This window comes from Columba livia, chromosome 11 (genome assembly GCF_036013475.1).
Source record: "Columba livia isolate bColLiv1 breed racing homer chromosome 11, bColLiv1.pat.W.v2, whole genome shotgun sequence".
NCBI classification, from domain to species: Eukaryota; Metazoa; Chordata; class Aves; order Columbiformes; family Columbidae; genus Columba; species Columba livia.
Window position 1 is genome coordinate 5,142,183 of NC_088612.1, and position 19,355 is coordinate 5,161,537.

At 53.0% G+C, this 19,355-nt stretch overlaps 1 protein-coding gene across 1 annotated transcript; it reads left to right on the top strand.

The window, feature by feature from the left end:
- Nucleotides 1–5,318: 5,318 nt before the first annotated feature.
- Nucleotides 5,319–13,339, top strand: RHCG (Rh family C glycoprotein). Its single transcript, XM_065076545.1, has 10 exons — nt 5,319–5,590; nt 8,918–9,104; nt 9,576–9,726; nt 9,885–10,032; nt 10,425–10,591; nt 11,254–11,391; nt 11,742–11,878; nt 12,416–12,540; nt 12,906–12,979; nt 13,096–13,339. Exons 1-10 carry the CDS (start codon nt 5,380–5,382, stop codon nt 13,159–13,161), a joined length of 1,404 nt encoding a protein of 467 aa, XP_064932617.1. The 5' UTR covers nt 5,319–5,379; the 3' UTR covers nt 13,162–13,339.
- Nucleotides 13,340–19,355: the final 6,016 nt, after the last annotated feature.

Consider the following 19,355-nt stretch of genomic DNA (forward strand, 5'->3'; position numbering starts at 1 on the left):
ACCAGGTCTCCCTGGCTGAAAGGGTGGCTGGCAGCTTGGGGAGCCTTGGGTCCCTCCTCCTGGCTGGGAGTTGTTCTTGACCTGGTGAGACATCTTGTGCTGCTTGGCAATAAATCACTCGCCCGCACAAGCCCTGAAGAAAAGCCAACCCTGTCATGCTCGCACTGCCATTGCCCAGCACTGGTGTCCATCCCAGCAGCTTGCTGAGGACACTTAGCAGAGTGTGACCAAAATCTGCCGTATCACAGCCTACCTGGGACCAGAAACAAACTCAGGGCACTGGGTAGTTTCCCAGCCAAGCTTGGCAGCTCCCGACCCAGGAATTGCCACCAGCTGCTCAAACCCCTTCTCCTTTTCTGCCCACTCCAGTGTATTTGCTCTTGAAGTCCATCCAGCTCCCGGGAAAGCCACCAGAGATGTTTGCTGAGCCCCAGTGACCTGTGTGTTTCCCCCCTACAGTCATGCCTCTGCTTCTCATGCTGCCCCGCGCTTGCGCTGCTCACAGAGACATTCGCCCTCTCCGCCTGCTCCCCAAGGACACAGGCTACTCTCTCAAACACAGCCCTTGGACAATCATTTACTTGCTGATAAATGCAGTTTCTCTGGAGGAAGGAGAAGACACAAGAAAAACAATTTATAAATTGTGCTCATATTTGGTTGGCACTTTGACTGAGACAGAGTTTTTTAACTTTAAAAAGTCTTGCTTTATTTTGACCTTTTTCTAACATTTCTCTCTGAGTGATATTTAAAGGTGAGGGCTGAAAAGGGGGCTGAGAAAACCCAAACCTACACGAACTGTTTGATCTCCCACCATACCATCACTCTGTCCCACCCTGGTGGAAAGTTTATTTGCTGTTCTGCTGAGCCAGCAATAAAAAAAAGGCTTTGTTTTGGCTTGTCTTAGGTGATTTACTGTCAGGACACTCCTTGAAGATCTGCACAAGGAACGAGTCACCTTTGATACTGGGCAACACCCAGAGACTCCCTTGTGCTGCATGGAGCCTTCTGACCCCCCCAATATCATCATCCTCCAGTGCCCATGTGCCCAAAGGCTACTGGTAGTGGCTGCTGCTTATTTGCCCACTAATTCTGGAAGAGCAAGTCAAGCTGGGTAAAGGGGCTCCTTGGTGGATCTCCAGGCTGTTTTCTGAGAAGGGAGAGAGCTGCTGGAGGGGAAGGGGGCAAGCTGAAAGGGTTAGCTGTGCTTCTTGGACATTAAAGTTCTCGGAGGTGGCTTTGGCCTGGGTGTAGCATGATGTGGGATGTCACTGGTGCCTCCTGGGGAGGCAACTTCCCAGTTCCCTGTCTTAACAGAAGAGAACTTCATCTGTTTCCCTTCTAGGCTAGACCACGTGAGCTCTGGGGCAAATCCAGCCAGTAACAAGGATTGGTGCCCGCTGCATGCGAGCTGGCCCAGCCTCACATCCCTGCCCTGGAGAAGTTCTGGAATTGCCTGGTTTCACCCAGTTCTCCTCACTCCAGTGAATCCTTGGAGCTGCCAGGAGATAAAGGAGGGAAAGGCAAGGGTGAGCAGGCAGGGCTGTCAGGCCAGTGCCTGCAATGCTGCAGATGGTGGAGATGGTGCTTCCAGCTCTGCCCTTCCCCAGCACCTCCAGACCTCTGGGGTCCTCAGCTTTGGGGTCACCTCTCAGAGCTGGTGCAGTGCCTTGGCCCCAGTGTTGGCTGCAATAAGATCTACCAAGACAGTTCACAGTGAGCCAAGAAGCCCCTGTCTTGTCCTCTCCAGAGTGAAGCTGCCCTGAGCCCTCCAGGCAAGCGAGAGGGATTTCTGTGCACTTAAGATTTTGATTTTACATCTCTCAAGTATTTTTAGTGCTTGTAAAAGTGAAAAACTGAGAGAGACACAGCTGAGACCAGTACTGTATAACCCTCACCCAGAGCCTTCCCAGGGCAACTGAGACCTGAGTGCTGCCAGCCTGGTCCCACATCTCCAGGGCAGGAGGGCAAATGTACCTGCTCCTCTTCCCCCAGCATCATCCCAATGATTTTCTGGGGAAACCTTGCTGCTCTTACAGGTGGTGGACACGATGTACCAAATCCAGTGGTAGACCAGGCAAGTGTTGCTTCCAGCCCACATTGTGCTGCCTCACACTGGTGTAGAGTTTCCAAATGGGCTTTTAAGCAGGTTGGCGTTTGTGACTGGAGCACGGTGAAATCTGCCCCGTGCGTCCCATCACGCAGTTAGGTAGCTGGTAGGATGGACACAAAGGATTTGGTGTAACCCACTGCAGGAAGCACTCTGCCTGCATTGCTGGCAGCCTTGTCAGCCTTTCCGGCATTACTCTGGTCCGGCAAAGGAGCCTGGAGAGAATCTGGTCCTTTAACGATTCTCACAGTGTGGCAGCCAGCGAAGCATGCCCAGCTGGATGGGACTGCAGTGGCAAAGGACTGATCTGCAGGGCGATAAGAAGGGTCAGCACGAAGTGGTGCGGCAAGGTGAGACTATCAGGCCAGCCAAAAAGCTATTAGCCTTTGTCCTCAGCCTCCAGACGCTGGGGAGAGGGGCCAGGGACAGCAGGTGGAACAGAGCTGCTGCCTCCTGGGCTCTGCAAGGGCTTCACAGGCTGCTTTTCTGGGGACACTGCAATTTCAATGAAACCTTGGCTTGGAAATCCCTGCAGTTTGGTTTCTTCTGCTAAAAGGGTGATCACAAAGCATAACTGCTGGTGGCTACACTACCAGGTCGTAGCAAGTTCCCCTGTGATACAAAATGCTCCTCTGTGCCTCCATGTTCTCTTTCACAGAATCCCAGAATGTCAGGGGTTGAAGGGCCCTGGAAAGCTCATCCAGTGCAATCCCCCCATGGAGCAGGAACACCCAGATGAGGTTACACAGGAAGGTGTCCAGGCGGGTTGGAATGTCTGCAGAGAAGGAGACTCCACAACCCCCCTGGGCAGCCTGGGCCAGGCTCTGCCACCCTCACCATGAAGAAGTTTCTTCTCAAATTTAAGTGGAACCTTTTGTGTTCCAATTTGAACCCATTACCCCTTGTCCTACTGTTGGTTGTCACTGAGAAGAGCCTGGCTTCAGCCTCGTGACACTCACCCTTTATATATTTGTAAACATTAGTAAGGTCACCCCTCAGTCTCCTCTTTTCCAAGCTAAAGAGACCCAGCTCCCTCAGCCTTTCCTCATAAGGAAGATGCTCCACTCAAGGTGTCTAAGAGCTGCTGTAAGGTCTGGCTGAAGACTGATCCTACCATGCAGGCGGCAGAACATGCAACTATCAACAGTGCTTCTAGTGATTAGGGCTCAGGTATTATTTAGGGATTTCGGCTTCTTTCTAGCTGGAGATCTCTTCTTTCCTGGTGCACAGAGAGAACACCCCACAGAGACCATGTGTCATGGGAGACCCAAAACCACAGTGGGTGGGTCCTGAGCAGCATCACTCAAGGGAGTGCCCATCCTCAGGACAGCAACAACATCCACTTGTTTTAGGTGTCCCCACCCAGTGACCCTGGCCCAGCCAAAGCCGGCTGAAGCTCTGCTCGTGCAGTGTAAAGGGCTGGGCAGATGGAGCTCCCTTCTCCTTAGCACCAGCATGGATGGGAGGGGAACGGTGCTGGTCTGGACCCTTGGAAAGACAAGCGTAGAACTGTTTTGTGGCCCTGACCTCCCAGTGCTCCCCCAGGGCTGCAGGAAGGAGCCTGCACCCCAATGTTCTCCCATGGTTGGCATTCACTCGCTGTCAGTGTTCATTTGCTCTCTTGCTCCCAGCTGACCCTCCCTGGTGTGTCTGGATCACTGGCTGGTTCCTCTGCTATACAGAAGTGCTCCTGAGCTGCATCTCCCTGGCTCTTCTCAAAACTGCCTCTGCCCCGCTGCCTGCACAGGGCTCAAATAAGGTTGAAGAAGGATTTTGTGTGGCCTTCAGTCTCTTCAAGATCATCCACAACATTTTTCTGCCATCTGTCATTTTGAGAAGAATGCAAACAAGAAAAAAAAACAAAAACAAAAAACAAATTATTGCCTAATCAACACAGAAATCAGTGTTGCTTGCTCAGCCTGCAGGCCACAATTAGATGCCATCAGCAAATTTAGGCAGCTTGCCTGGGCTGCAGTCTTTCATCCCTTGAAGACTGACAGGCATCTCTGGGATCTGCAGGCAAAGGAAGGAGCTGGGACCCACTTGGAGGTCTCAGCTGGCTCTTTGGGGAAAGAGCACACCGTTCAAAACCACGGGAAGAAAGGAGCATTGTGTTTATTAACTAAAGGAAGCCCCATAGCAGAGGAGGGGACATTTAGGCTGCAGCTCTGAGGTCTCCTGCACCATCTCCAGCACCATCTCAGAGAACTGCCCTGGTTCACACAGCCCCAGCCTGGCTCGTCTCGATGGAAGGGTGCACTGGGTAAATCGTTGTGGGAGATGATGGATCATGTGTCACTTCTGTATCCCTATAGACACATGGCAGCCTTGTCTGTGCATGTGTGTACAACCTGAGTGTCTGATTTGAAGCACGTATCTTCCTTCTGGGACTGTCCCATACCAGGACCTGCACCCAGTGACTCAGGCTGCCTTGGCAGGGTTGTGGGGAGGCCCCACAGCTCACCCCGTTTGCTCTGGGTCAGAGATGGCTGCTCTGAGGAGGGTGTGGGCAGCCCCAGGCAGACCCATGCTACAGCAGGGCTGTGTCCCCCCATCTCCACACCCAGGATAGAAGCTCTTAGGAGGAAACGGGCCCTGGTGACAGTTTGGTGTTGCCCAAGAGGCTCTGGGATTTGCTGTGCATGGGGTGGCAAGCCTGTTGCCACATACCTCCACCCTGGCTTGCACGGTGTAGTTGACTGTCCAGGTGCAGGCTGCAAAGCGGGGAGCAGGACAGTCTCACCCCAAGGCAAAGAGTCACCTGGGGCTGCTCCCTTGTGACCTGTGGGACATGGGCAGGGGGACAGCTGAGAGCTGGAGCAAGAAGGACCCTGCCTTCCTGCTCAGTACCGGCTGGGGAAGGGTGCTTGCAGAGCCAGGGGGTGTGAGGGGAGCACCCAGTGCGGGAAGGGAGGGTGCTGGGCATGGTGGTGGTCAGGGTGCTCCTGCAAGGGCAAGGGAAGGGGTGTGAGGCCAGGCAGAGCAGGGGGCAGGACACCCAGGCTCTACTCCCCGCTCCCACTGGCCTCCACATCTTCTTGTCCCCAGGGAGGCAGAGCTCAGAGGGGGAAAGACCTGTCCCTCCTCCCAGGGAGGAAGGAGGGCAAGAGGAGCAAACCTGCCAAAGTTCCTGAGCTCTGAAATGTGATCCTGCCACAGGCACCTCCCTGGGCCCCACCTCGCCCTCTCCAACCTATATATGTCACCTGCTTTGGCCGGGTGTGAGGGACACGGGCTCACACAGTCTGCCAGGACCCCAGGGATCCCTGCGGATGGAGCGGCCGAGGCACCAGGGGATGGCGAAGAATACATACATGCGCTGGCGGCTGCCGCTCGTGTGCCTCCTCTGGGAGGTGGCCATGATCGTCCTCTTCGGGGTCTTTGTGCGCTTCAACCCCGAAGCCGACGCACACTGGGAGAAAGAGAAGGGAAATAGGAACCTGACCAGTGACATAGAGAATGATTTCTACTTCAGATATCCATGTGAGTACTTGTGAAGCCTAGTCCTGGTGCTGGCTGGTCCCCATCCCATCCCATCCCATCCCATCCCATCCCATCCCATCCCATCCCATCCCACCCCATCCCATCCCATCCCATCGCTTGTCAGAGGTAACTTCTCCACCCATTGCTGGAAAATCAGGCTCTTGCCTTGAGGCTGATTTGGCGCACACCAGAGAGCAAGAGAAAAGCCTCATGACCCTCCAGTGCTCTTGGGGCTCTGTCAGCAGGGCACTGTGACACCAGTACGTGATGGCTTTTTTTCCAGGAATAGAGCTGACGTGTTCCCAGCACCCTGTAAGTTTCAGCTTGCTGCCCCCTCCCTCAGCTCTGGATCAGAGCAAGCTTTTCTGTGCATGCAGAGGAACGGCTGTCGAGATCCTGTGACATCTTCCTCCCCTTCCTACATCCTCCCCCTCACTAGTAAATTACCCTTTAGCTACTGGCATTTCGCTGCCGGAGCCCTCCTAACCTGCCAGCTTCCCAGGGCTCTTGGATCACTGCATTGTATTGCCATGGGGATTATTCAGGTGGTTAAAGCTCTTCTGGCCAGGCCGTGCCTTTGGCCAGCTTTGATCTCCAGGGCTGGTCATCTTTGCGAGCGGTTGGAAACGGGCTGCTTCTGCAGGCAATTGTTTCCAAGGAAGCAACAGGCCTGAGTCATGCATCTATTTAGAACATTTCCATTAAAAACACCTGCTAAATCAAAGGAGCTATAGAAACCTGTAGCTGCTGAGGATTAGCTAGTTCGGAAAAGGATTTGCTTACAGAAACCTGCTGCTCAGCCAGCCTCTGGGATAGTCTATGGCCATGGCTGCCCTGGGCTGACCCTTGAGATGTGCCCTTGGGACTAACCCCACACAGGCTGAGGGCTGCTCTTGTCACTGATGTGCTGGGAGGACAGCAAGGTCCAAGAGCCTTCAGGAGCTAAGGACATGACATCTCTTCTGTACTCATATCCCACCCCTGCTCCGCAGCGCAAAATACTCCCCTGCAAATGGCTGCATGGATTTGGGTAACTAAATCAACCTAAGAGCAACTTCTTAGCTCAGTTTAGCTTTGAATATGTTTCTGTTTCAGATCTGAGGAAGGGCTCATGTGCCCAAAAGCACAAATGGCTTTTCCTCCATTATCTAATCAGAAATATTCTCTCTCTGCAAAGAGGGACAAACACGGCAGGGTGACCAAATGCTGTCATTGTGATCCCTGTGTCCATCCAGCACGCAGAAAGACAGTGGGATGGTTGAACACTCAAGGATCGTTCGTATTAATGTTTCTGTGACTGCTGTTGTCCATAGGACGGGTCTGCAATGGCAGTGGGATAGGAGTGACAAACTGACAGCTCCTCCAAGCCCAGAGCTGACTGGGAAGGCAGGAGAGGGAAGCCTGTACATGGTTGTGTCAGTGGTGTCCATTGCCAGGTCCAGTCTGTGTGACAATTCCTTCTCATTTTGAATCACACAGTGATGTTCCCTAACCGGTCACTCAGCCACTCTCTAGGGAAAATAAATGAGATTCTCCAGCACAGGTAGTGTTCCCAAAGCCTAGACACTGCCTCTTGATAGTGACAGCAATTGTCCTCCAACAAAAGCAAGGTTACAAAACCTTTAGGGCATGGCAGCACTTGAGCTGCCTCTGAACGATGCCAACACTATTCTTCCCAAGAGAAAACAAATGCAAGAGTTAGAATAATGCTTTAGACTGGGTGCAGTTTGAAGAAAGACCTGCTCTTCCTCCTGGCTTTGTACAGGTCTAACACACAGTGGGGATCCTCTGGGTTTTCAGAGGGCGCACAGTCCACAGCTTTAACTCTGAGCTCTGTATTTCTGCTTTCAGGATGAAAGTGGGAACATATAATGCAAATGGCAGCAGATAATTCTGGCTGTGTTTTGCGCTGCTTACATTGGAGAAGAGAGGCTGGGAGAATAAATACACCTGCAGAGGGACAGTCTGTGGGATTGTATGGTAAAATCAGAGTTAGGAAGACTGTTTCTTAGGACATGCATTTGAAGAAGATCTTGTCTCCTTCCATTTTTAACAAGTAAATTCATAGGCATGGAAGGCATTTTTAATTTTTAAAAACAAGCAGGTTAACCTGTCTGTGACATGGCACTACATTGCTGGAGCCCGTCCAAATGCTTGTCCTTAAACAAGTTTCAAGATCTTGTAAAGCACCAAAGGACAAAATCCAAGGCTTCTGCAGAACTACATCTCACCCAGATCCTCACCCAGCCCATAGTGGAAGCAGCAGACACAACCCCACTGTCACTGCAGGAGCAGATCGGGGCTGCTGGATTTCAGCACAGGTTCAGGGTAAAGCAGATTCTCAGTCACTGAATTTCCTTTGCCCTGAGCTTATGCCTTCTCTGAGGTGCACAGACGCTGCTGGTTAGAGAGGCTGTAATGGTTTGTGTGCTGCATAATGCAGAACTTGCTGCCGTAGCTCCATCAATGCTGTGTTTGTCTGTTCTACAGAGTGGGTTTGCTGGTGAGTCTCCCAGCAGGGGAACCCAACCTTGGGTCTCCTGCATTTTTCATGGGCAGAGTGGCCTCCAGAGTGGGGGTTTGTGTGGTTCAATTTGTAAGTATATGGTGTTTCAGCTCAATTAATTGCAAAGTGATGCTTATCTGGTAGAAATGTGCAGCATTAAAAAGTACAGCAGGTTTACTGCACCGAGAAGTTCTTTCAAGAGGCTCACGCAGGTTTGGTTTCCCCCGGGGAAGGGCATCTGAGGGGCTTGAGGTAGCAGGTCTGAGCATTTGTGGGAAGAACTGGGTCTCTGTGGTTTGAACACTCAAAATCTCACAAGGTGGGATCCTGGCCGCAAGGGTATTTTGCCACTGATTTCAGTGGCATTTAAAAAGGTATTTGTAAACTTCCCTTCTTGCTCTGAGCCATCACCGGGACCCTGCATTGGATGGACCTACCCACAATGATCACTCATGTCTTTTTAACAAAACTTCACATTTTATTTTACATGACATTTGCTGAGTTTTTTACAGAAGGGAAAAAAACAATCTGAATAGGAAATTGTTATCTTTTGTACACTCCATTGTTTCCAGTCTTCTCTTTCATGCAGCTTTTAATAGACATTTTTACTTTCAAGACTGAGCCTTTTAACCAAAAGCCAGTTTCCAAAAGCTGAGCTATTCTCAGACTTAGAAATGTGGGGACATGGGGCAAACACATGTTTCTCTTGAATTTCCTCCCTGCTGCCACCGATGTGATTAGTTTCCTTTCACCATTGACTTCAAACAGCACTTGCAGCCCTGCCTTCCCCACTGAGCTGATGGTCCCTTCTCTCTGCACAGCCTTCCAGGATGTCCACGTGATGATCTTTGTGGGCTTTGGGTTCCTCATGGTGTTCCTCAAGCGTTATGGATTCGGAGCCGTGGGATTCAATTTCCTCCTCGCTGCCTTTGGGATCCAGTGGGCTCTCCTGATGCAAGGCTGGTTCCACTCCTTCGAGAATGGGAAAATCCTCATTGGAGTGGAGAAGTAAGGAAGAGACGGGCTCTGGGATGCCACCTCTTGACCAGCCAGTGGAAGAGCTGGGACAGGAGCAGCTGGCAGCACCTATGCCTCTGTTACTTGCAAATGAGTCTCTAAAATGTTGCCTTCCCCCGTATACCTCCACTTGCTTTCCACCTTTGAGCCCAAAGGTACTTGCTGTTGTGCTGGTACTGCTCAAAGGGAAATGTGAGATGAGTGTCACCCCTTAGTCCCAAGCCAAGTGCCATGGATGCCAGTGCTGAAAACATACATAATCCACATTATTTAAATAATTTGTGGGAAAGCACCTGTCCTGGGCAGTGTGTCAGAATGGGAGGAAGGTCTGTGGGATATCCAGAGCTGGCTCTAAATCACCTATTTGTCTTCAGGTGGGATCTCTAGAGCTCAGGGTGGGTGAGGGTGAGTTACAGAAGAGTATTCCCTCATTAACCATATTTATCCTTCCCCTTTTTCCAGCCTGATCAATGCTGATTTCTGTGTGGGCTCTGTGTGCATTGCCTTTGGGGCCATCCTGGGCAAAACCAGCCCCATACAGCTCCTTGTCATGACTTTGTTTCAAGTCACACTCTTCGCAGTGAATGAGTACATCCTCCTCAACCTCCTTCATGTAAGGCTTTATGCAGCATTTTTGTCTCTCTCTCCCCATGACTGAGTGCAGGCTGGATGAATGGGTAGGCAGATGAGTTGGACATGATGCAAAACAGACCTCAGCTCCAAAACAAGTGACAACTGCAGAAGCAAACCTCTCTTTTCCCATGGCTGCAGGTTAAGGATGCTGGTGGCTCCATGACCATTCACACCTTTGGAGCTTACTTTGGCCTCATGGTGACACGTATCCTGTACAGACCCAATTTGGAGCAAAGTAAGGACAAGCAGGGCTCCGTGTACCAATCCGACCTCTTCGCTATGATCGGTGAGTCAGCCCCTGCCTCAGGGGCCCTGGTACATGCAGACCACTTGGCTGCAGAGGGCTGGTCCCTCCTTTGTCCCTGGGAAAACCAAACTGAAACCAGGATGTGGCGCTGAGAAGCTCTGTGTCCCAGTCTTCCACCTCTCAGAGCTCCTCAGCTCCTTTCATCAGTAGCTGGCCTGAGATAGCACCTTTGAAGACAAGGCTGCATTTTGGTTACCCCTCTCTTCCAGCCCCTCCTGATGCTCCCATCATGGGTTGTGCTGCTCCAGGGCAGCAGGACTGTGGGATTTAATTTCCCCCTGTGCAGAAAGATATTATTTAGAGTTTTTTTCACCCCTTGAATTATCTCTTTTCCCTTTCTCTTCTTTGTCATCTCCTCTCCATCCCACCAGGTACCCTGTATCTATGGATGTACTGGCCCAGTTTTAACTCGGCAATTTCTGAGCATGGGGATGCCCAGCACCGGGCTGCCATTAACACCTACTGCTCGCTGGCTGCTTGTGTCCTCACCACAGTGGCCTTCTCCAGCATGCTGCAGAAGAAAGGCAAGCTTGACATGGTAAGCTGGGAGCAGAGCCATGCACTGCCCAGGGGATGTATAATGAGGTTGACTGAGGGTTCAGTAAGCAAGTGGTGCTTGTCCATTGCTGAACAAATACTGGGTTTCAGGGCACGATGATGCAACCAGCCTCCAGCCAGAAACCCAGAGGCTGCATTGAACAAGCAGATGGGGAGTGAGTCCTGCAGTGCCTGAGGTGCAGGGTGATGTCCTGCACATGGTCACAGCAGGGACTGGACTTGCCCAGATTGCTACTGATGGGCATGTTGCAGAGCCACGTTTGGCTGAGCAGGGACTGCGCGGCAGCTCGTGAGCAATCGGGGGGCTGACTTGTACGTGTTATGTGTGTGGGTGACATGTCTCTGTGACAGCAGAGCTTGCATGACACATGGGTGAGACAATTTCCATCTCATCACAACTCCCATCCAGATTTGTGGATGTAAAGAATGTGTGTGGTACGGGGAGTGGGAGTCTATGTGCACCTGTGCTACAGACAGAGGCTGCCTGTTCTTCTCTTGTTTTTCACCAACAAGCAGGAAAATGGGCCCTGATATTTCCTCTGGAAACATTTTCAGAGCTGATTCTCCCACTTTGCCTTTTGCACCATCCCTGAGCAATTGCAGTCTCCCTGAGATGCCAACACAGCACGTTTTTTTGTACAGGTCCACATCCAGAACGCAACGCTGGCGGGCGGTGTGGCCGTGGGCACCAGCGCGGAGATGATGCTGACTCCATACGGCTCCCTCATTGTTGGGTTCATCTGTGGCATCGTGTCCACAGTGGGGTATGTCTACCTCACGGTGAGTGCTGCTCTAGAGGTCTGCAGCCCTGATCCTGCTAAGGAGACCAGAAATTGATTCACTTCCCTTTAAGGGTTCCTACTTTCCATCATCTATGCAGATGCACTTCTGACTTCATTTACAGCCCCAAAATGTTCAGGAAGGTTCAGTCTCCCAACAGGACAGTGTTTGGAGGACATGTTGTTATTTTATCTTCAGTTTGGCCCACATCTTTGTCTAAAAGCCCTTGGCTCTTTAATGGGACACAATATAACCCTTCTCTGTGTATTCCAGACCCCTATGGAAGAAACTAATCCTTTTCCAGGGCTGTGCTCATCTCCCTGATCGCTCTCTACCTCCTTTCTTCTCAGCCTTTTTTGGAGTCCAGGTTGCACATCCAGGACACGTGTGGCATCCACAATCTCCATGCCATGCCGGGCCTTATTGGGGGCATTGTGGGGGCCATCACTGCAGCTGCAGCCACAGTGGATGTATACGGAGAGGAAGGGTAAGACACCTTGAAACTCTTCCATGAAAATAGATTTTACCTGGGGCTCCTTGGGCTGGGAGCAAGGAGTGATTAACAGCCCTTGTTAATTGTCCAGAGTTGCACCTTTCCCCCTCAAAAACATGGGGGTGCACTGACTGTGTCAGGCTTACTGGAGTGTAAAAGATTCATCTCTTGCAAACTCTGGTGGCCTCAGAAAGTGAGCCACAACACTTCCGCTGGCATTATTCTGGGGAACAGTGGGTGGGGAAGTGTTCCTCCTTCACCCCTGCATAGTTTTTTGGGGGTCAGGTAGGGCTTGGATGTCTGAAAGACAAACAAAATGTTTATTTTTTGGGATAGTCCTAGATAAAGCTTTTCCAGGGGCCAGATGAGAAGGAAGTGTGCAGTTTTTTGTGTCAGTGCAATACTCTCCTGGTCCATTGCAGAAGAGGGATGGGATGAGGGAGGAAGCCCCAAGGGAGCAGAGCAACACGGCTCCTCTGGAGCTGGAGAAGATCTGCTGGGAGCAATCCTCGCCATTTCTGCCCTTGGCAGGTTCATCAAGGCATTTGACTTCACTGGCCCATACAAGACACGGACACCCAGCATCCAAGGAGGGTTCCAGGCAGCTGGCATTTTTGTGTCCCTGCTGATGGCTTTAGCTGGAGGGGCCCTTGTGGGTAAGCAGGAGGGGAGCACGGAGAGGGGAGGGTTGAATCCAACCTGTTGCTAAAATGGAGGTGTCCACGTACTGCTGCCTGTGGCTGGATGTGTCCTGCCCACTTGCATGGCGAGGGCTGCAGCCCCTGTCTTGCTCCCGTTTGGATGCTGTGTAACAGGACACCCCAAAGCTTACGGGAGCTGGGGAAACCGGGGAGCAAGCTCAAATGGGTTTGGAGAAAAGTGGAGATGGGCACCAAGCACCACGCCAGCGTGCATTTGTCCCTTTTGTTGCCGGGACGGGTGGACTCTTGCCATCCGCTCCCTGCCTACATCCCATGCACATTATGGTCCCCTGCCCACCGCGCTGCCCGGCTGCTTCCAGGGGCCATCCTGAAGCTACCCATCTGGGGCGACCCCGCCGACGAGAACTGCTTCGAGGACGACGTTTACTGGGAGGTGAGGCGGGGGGCGGCGCGGCCGAGGTTTGCGGTCGCGGCCGGGAGCGGGGCGGAGGGGGCGGAGGGCACAAGGTGGCGCTGTCGCCCCGCGGCGCTCAGGGGGCTCTGCCGCAGGTGCCGGAGGACGAGGAGAGCGACGTGTACCACATGCACAACCCCGACAAGCCCGCCTCGCCCTGAGCCGCCCGCCGCTCCCCGACAAGGGCTCTGCCTCCTCGGGATGGGACCCCGTGCCCCCCTCCTTGGGGGCGAAGGCTCGTTTGCTCCCTGTGAGGATGGAGCGCCCAGCTCTGCCCTTCTCTACAGTTTTTGTAACGAACTGTTATCAATCAAATAAAAACACGTTCTTCTTTGCAGAGCTGTGCTCCTTTGTGTGAGTAGTGGAGTGGGACGGGATGTCACCCAGAGCTGCAGTGGCGCAGGGCACCTACTGGGGGAGATCTTGGCTGGTGGGGGTAAAGCAGAGGCTCTGGGACACCCCCAGTGCCCAGGGACCAAAGTGGATGCACAAGCAATGGCGATGGGGAGGAGACACTTGGCTCGGGAAGAGACACTTGGCTCAGGACCTGTCACCTTAAAATACAGCAGCCAGAGGCAGCAGCCAGGCTGTCCATGGCGGGGGCTGAGCCTGTCTGGGAAGCACCGGCTGGGCTGGTGCGGTTTTTTTGGAGGGGGAGGTCACGCTGCCATCCAAGGGTCAGCTTTGCCTCTGGCTACACTTTTGCATGCCTCCACCATCACCTTCTCAGCTGCTCTACTGAGGCCCCCACCAGTTCCTCAGGAACCTTGTTTGCCTGTACGTCGCAGGCTGGCAAGACCCTTTCCTCTTCTTAGATCTCAGCCATTTCTTCCAGTGTCATCAAGCTGCTGCTTCCACTTAGCAGGGTTATCCTGATGGGCAGAGCATAAAGCCAGAGCACAGCCCCTGGCTCTTAGCCACACCATGAGGTTTCAGCCAGAGTTGGAGGAGACAGGAATGAAAATCAGACCTAAAACCCACATGTTTTCCAGGATGATATGATACAAGGCACAGGAGAAGAAAAGCCGGGGAGGGGGTGAGTGGGAAGGACGTAGGAGGGCTGATAGGTCTCATCACCGCGTCTAGCTGTAATTCTTACACCTGAGGGGGGGAGTCAAAAGTAGCTATTCACATCCCCTTGGGATATGACACCCTCATTTTCCATGCTGGGTAAAGACAAAAACCCTTTACAACATGTTTCTGGAATTTGTCAGCGGCTGCCAGCAGCAGCATATTAATTAAATGTCGGCAAAGATGGAAGTAAGAGGCTCCGCTCTAATTGGACACTTTGCTTGGTGGAGCTGAAAAACATTGTGACAGAGGAGGAGGCGCCAAAACACTGTGTTCCCCCACCATAGCATGGGGACGGGGACAGCCAGGAGCAGGAGATGCTCTCTTCTGAACCAGCATTACCTCTGGCCTGAGACAACCTCGCCGTCGAAAAAATAAGAGTAACAAAACAAGAAAAGGCCTAAAATCCTCCAGAGGCAAGGTCTCAAGCACAGCAGCAGCATGAGATGTAAGGAAAGGGTTTGTTGGCTAAGGGGAAATTCAGAAATACCGTGGTATATTGTGCATCCTGTTATGATGGCAAAGGAGATGTCTGATGGGTTAGAAATGGTCTCTAGAGAATGATCCTTGCAGAGGTTGAGTGCATGTTGAGCTGCACCCTTTCCACAGGGCAGGATTTGGAAAATGTGGGACAGTTTCTCATTTCCCTGTACTGGGATATGCTGAAGGAAGATCTCCCAGCCTCTTTGCGGTGGGGAAAGGATGTTAACAACCATTTTCTGTTCACAGCTTCATCCACAGACCCTGTCAGAAACCATCACAGGGACATTTCCTGACAGGCGCTGTAGACAATCTCATTTCAAAAGCCGAGTCCCAGACTTTTTGCCCTGAGTCTTCAAAACCACCTGAAAGCAGAGGCAGACCTCTTGGACACTGCATTTCCTACTGCCTCACTGGACCGCTTCTCTTCTGTCCCACCTATTTAAGCCTCTGGCCACGTCCCAGACAAGCCAGCATCCAGCCATGCCAGCCCCTGGGGAGGCAGTGTCCCACGATGGGGAGACAGTGTCCAGCCCCTGTGGCCTGTGGTCTTTCCTCCCAACAGCTTGCAAAGGGGCCATGGGGATCAGTAGCAGCAGAGACTGAGCAACTTGTGTTGCTTTAGCGAGGTGGCCAGCCCGAATCTCTGGTGCGGTCTGTGAGCACCGGGAGATGGTCCTACCCCACGTGCTGGCAGAAGAAGCCCCAACCCCGCTCCCCACTCCTCCAGGCTCTGCCTCCTCCTCGTGGGAAGACACCTAAATTGCCCAGGCTGCTGGGCAGCGAAGCATTTTATTGCCCATGCTCTTGCAGGGCTTAGTCTGGTCTCAGTACCTAAATCACTCGCCGGGACTGCCCTTGCAGTTTTAATTCCCTGGCACACAATGCCGCGGTCGGGCTGGTGTGTTTGAAGTGCGGTCGCGGCCCCAGCGGTGGACAGAGGGTTTCTCAACAGGGGAGCACGGGAAGCAAAGGACTGGGCTGCTCCGGCAGGCGGGAGGACGTGTGAGAAAGGGGCTGTCGATACCCGTGGGGATTAGGTGGTACAAATTGGCTGGGAAGCACCGGAGGCATTGACCAGAGTTATCCTGGGGCAGGTTCCCATGGCGGGGCTGGCTGAAACAACCCGCTTTTAAGGAGGCTGGAAGGCCCAGTCTGGCTGCTAATCCCTTGGGATCTATGGGACACAGAGCAGAAAAGAGTTTAAAAAATAAAAAAGGAAAATCTCATGTAAAGGTGGTGGTTTGCCCAAAGGAGGTTAGAGAGAGTGGGACAGGGAAGAGCATAATTTAATCCTGCTTTTAATAGGTAGGTGGTAGGTTTTGCTCACACCTCTACTCCTGCAAGTTGCTGCAGAGATTTTGGGGAAAGGTCTTTGCTTGTCTCTGCCATCCTCTACCCCTGGCAGGGACCCCAACACATCTGCAAAGGGTCCCCATCTACAGGTCTGCCTGGCAGAAGGGGTGTTGTGTGCTTGCATCTGCATCCATGTGTGTGTTGATGTGTGTGGGTGCAGGTACATGGCGCAAGCTCAAAATTTGGACTGAAATGGGCTCCTTGCACGGTGAGGCACCAGCTATGGCAGGTCTCCCACTGGTGATGTGCCCACACATATGCATTCAGCCTTCTTAACCAGACAGAACTGGGGCACTGAAAACCACATTGTCCACATTACCGGTGGTGTTGGTGTGCCCTCACACATGCGTGCCAACCTGCCAGCTGCTGCACCACTGTGCATATCCATTTACCTTTGCTGTGCACCCCCATTTACCTTTGCTGTGCATCCATCTACTTTGCTGTGCACATACACCCACCTTTACTGTGCACGTCCATCTACCTCTGCTGTGCATCCACCTGCGTTTGCTGTGCACATCTCTGCACTGCTGTGAGCGTGTGCGTGTCGGACCCGGCGTGTCCATGCCTGCGTGAGCACGGCTCCAGCCCCTTCTGAAGGAGTGCTGTAAATTGTAATCAGATTAGGGCAGCCGGTCGCTTAGGGCCCTTGAAAAGGGCATACGTCCCCTCATCAGTACGCAGCATTGAGTTCCACAAAGGGTCTAAGTAACTCGGCAGGGGTCGGGCCCTCTGGAGCGCAGGGGAGGGGGCTCGCCTTTCTTTTCTCCCTGTCCCTTGTAATTATGTCAATTTGCTAGCCAAATTGTTTGCTTGAGTGGACAGTGGGGACTTGCCCCCCTTCACGCCTCCCCCCACCCCTAACACCATTCATGTGCTAATGTGGGAAGGAGCTTGGCCTCCTGACTTCGGGGGGTGGCCGTTTAGGAGCAAAGCTCCTGGCATGGACCAGGAGCCCCCCATTTATGTGCCCATGGATGTTTTGGGTTCGCAGCCCAGCTGAACGGGGCATTCCTGTTTGCTTTAGCCCATGGTGGGATGTGCAATGCTCAGCCAGCCCGAGCCAGCCCTGTTTCATTCCAGCCAGCCCTCACCTACACCGTAACCCTGCTTGGGCCGCCGCATGCCCAGGGCCAGGAGCCGTGCCCCGCCGTGCAGCGCCTTTTTCGGCACACCTCCCTACCCACGCACCTCCCAGCATTTGCATATATTCTGCCCTCAAATCCTTGTCAAGGGGAGCTCCTTATTGCCTGTATAGATCACAGGGTGTTAGTTAAGGGGCTTCTTTGTATTGCCTCAGACAGCTGGGGTCATCAAAAGTCCTGCGGTGGGAAGGAGAGACAGGAGGAGGGGGGAAGCTCTGACAATACGGACTGAAGGATTAAAGGAGCATATAAAGTTCCTATTGAGTGAGACAAGAGGCTGTTCACTCCCAAGATTGACAGCGACCAGGAGGCGACTCCTAACACAATGTCCAATTAATTCTCTACCCTCTTCACTGCCGTCTCCTCCCTCCCTCCTCTCCTGGGCTGGAGCATGAGCAGGGAAGGGGCTGAAGCTAAGATCCTCAAGAAGGCAATTAATTATTCCTGAGTAAGAGAAGCCTGCCAGGGTGCAGGCCAGTCCACAGGTTTGCTGGGCATCTGTCCCCCTGTCATGGGCTTTCATCAACTTGAGCCACTTTGGGGTAGTTTTCCCTTCCATCACAGGCAGAGCTGTCCCATCGAGGGTCCATCTCCACAGCAGGTCCTGCACCATAATCACGGTTAATGTTGAGCCTAGAAGAGGCAGATTTAGAGCTAAATCCAGGCTGGCAGCGACATGCAGCAGGGCAAGGCAGCGGCAAGAGAGCTAGGGAGCAGGGTAAGGTGCCTGGAGAAGATGCATGGGCATGCAGAGCATTTGGGGAGAAGCAGAGCAGCATGTGCCAGGCCTGGGAATCAGGTCTGTGCAGTGGCAATGGGTAAAGCAGCTCCATCTACCCTGGTTTTACAGAAAGAAGTGAGCTCCTGGCCATAAGGACGTATTGCCACTGTCCCCTGGGCTGGCCGCCCACACTGGCTCAAGTGCTGGGCATAGCAGGACACGTAGGAGATATTTGTGAGTGTGCTTCTACCTCTCCTGCAAATGGGCATCTCTTTAATATACCGCCTTGTACAGGAGCAGGATCTGGGCCACCATGTGAAATTCCTGCAAACCACTGAGTCAAGTGGAATTGTCTGATCTGTTTTTTCCTTTGCACACATCTCAGCCCAGAGGGATGGATTAACCAGGAAAAAAGCACCTTTCCCCGAGCTGGCCACCTTGTCATTGGCACAGTGCCAAGGCTCCCAGATGTGGGTGGCAAATGCCCTTCCACAGTGACAAACCTCTCAAAACCACCTGGTTTGGGAGAAAAAAAACATGCAACTGGGAGGGCCGGGCTCTCACCACAGGTGACACTTCGGTCAGCCCATCTCGTCCATTCACCATTGCTCAGTGCCAGCCCCTTCCCCTCCATCAACCCTGCCCATGGCACAGAGGATGCCACCAGGCCACGCTGGCAGGGGGTGGGAGACCAGTCCTGCCCATGCCATGCACACCACTAGCAGGGGGTGCCATGGGGATGCTGACACAGGGCTGCCAGTAGCTCGATGTCTCCTGCCCGCTCCCTCCCGCCGCACACGCTCCCAGTGAAGTTGTTTGAAAGTCTTCCGGCAGTTTTCGCGGCCAGGAATAACAGATTAGCCATGATCTGATCAGCCCAGTATCTAAGCTGTATTCTCCCTGCTGACAAGTATTTGAAAGAGGGGAGGGGCCACTTTCAGCCCAACGATGAATCTTTCACTGACAAGAAAAGACCCTTTTTACTCCCGCCAGCCGCTGGCTGCTCCGTGCCCTGTTGCTAAGTGAGACCCGGGGCTGATGCTTGCACGCAGCCGGTTTCAGCAGAGCCCTCGGGTTAGCAGGATCAGGAGATTCACACCAGACATCTTGGTTTTGGGGGGGGTGTGTTTCTTTTCTCACCCACCTTTGACTGGCAGATAACAGCTCGCCAGTGAGACCCGGGATGGCCCTGCTGAGGTGGCTTATCCTGGGAGGAAAGGGAAGGTGCAGAAGCAATTTGAGGGTGGGTTGGAGTTGGGGGCTCAGCTACAAATGCTTGGGGATTGCTGCCTTGCACAAGGGTGTCCCTAGCCAAGCTGCAGAAGAGCAACCCACCCCCCTGCATACCCACAGCCCTCGTGTACCACTGAGTTGGGGTGCAGCAAGACCTTGGCCTTGGAGGATGCTTGGTGCCGGTAGCTTAAAAAAAATCCTGGCTTGACTTCATGCAGGGATGGGTCTGTGCTTGACCTTGCAAGGCAACATGTGGCAGAGGAAAAGGGATGGTTATCTCCAGGCTTGGGCCAGCTTCCTGGTCCCTGCAACCTCACAACCTCTCCCCACACCCAGTCCCAGCCGGGGCCAA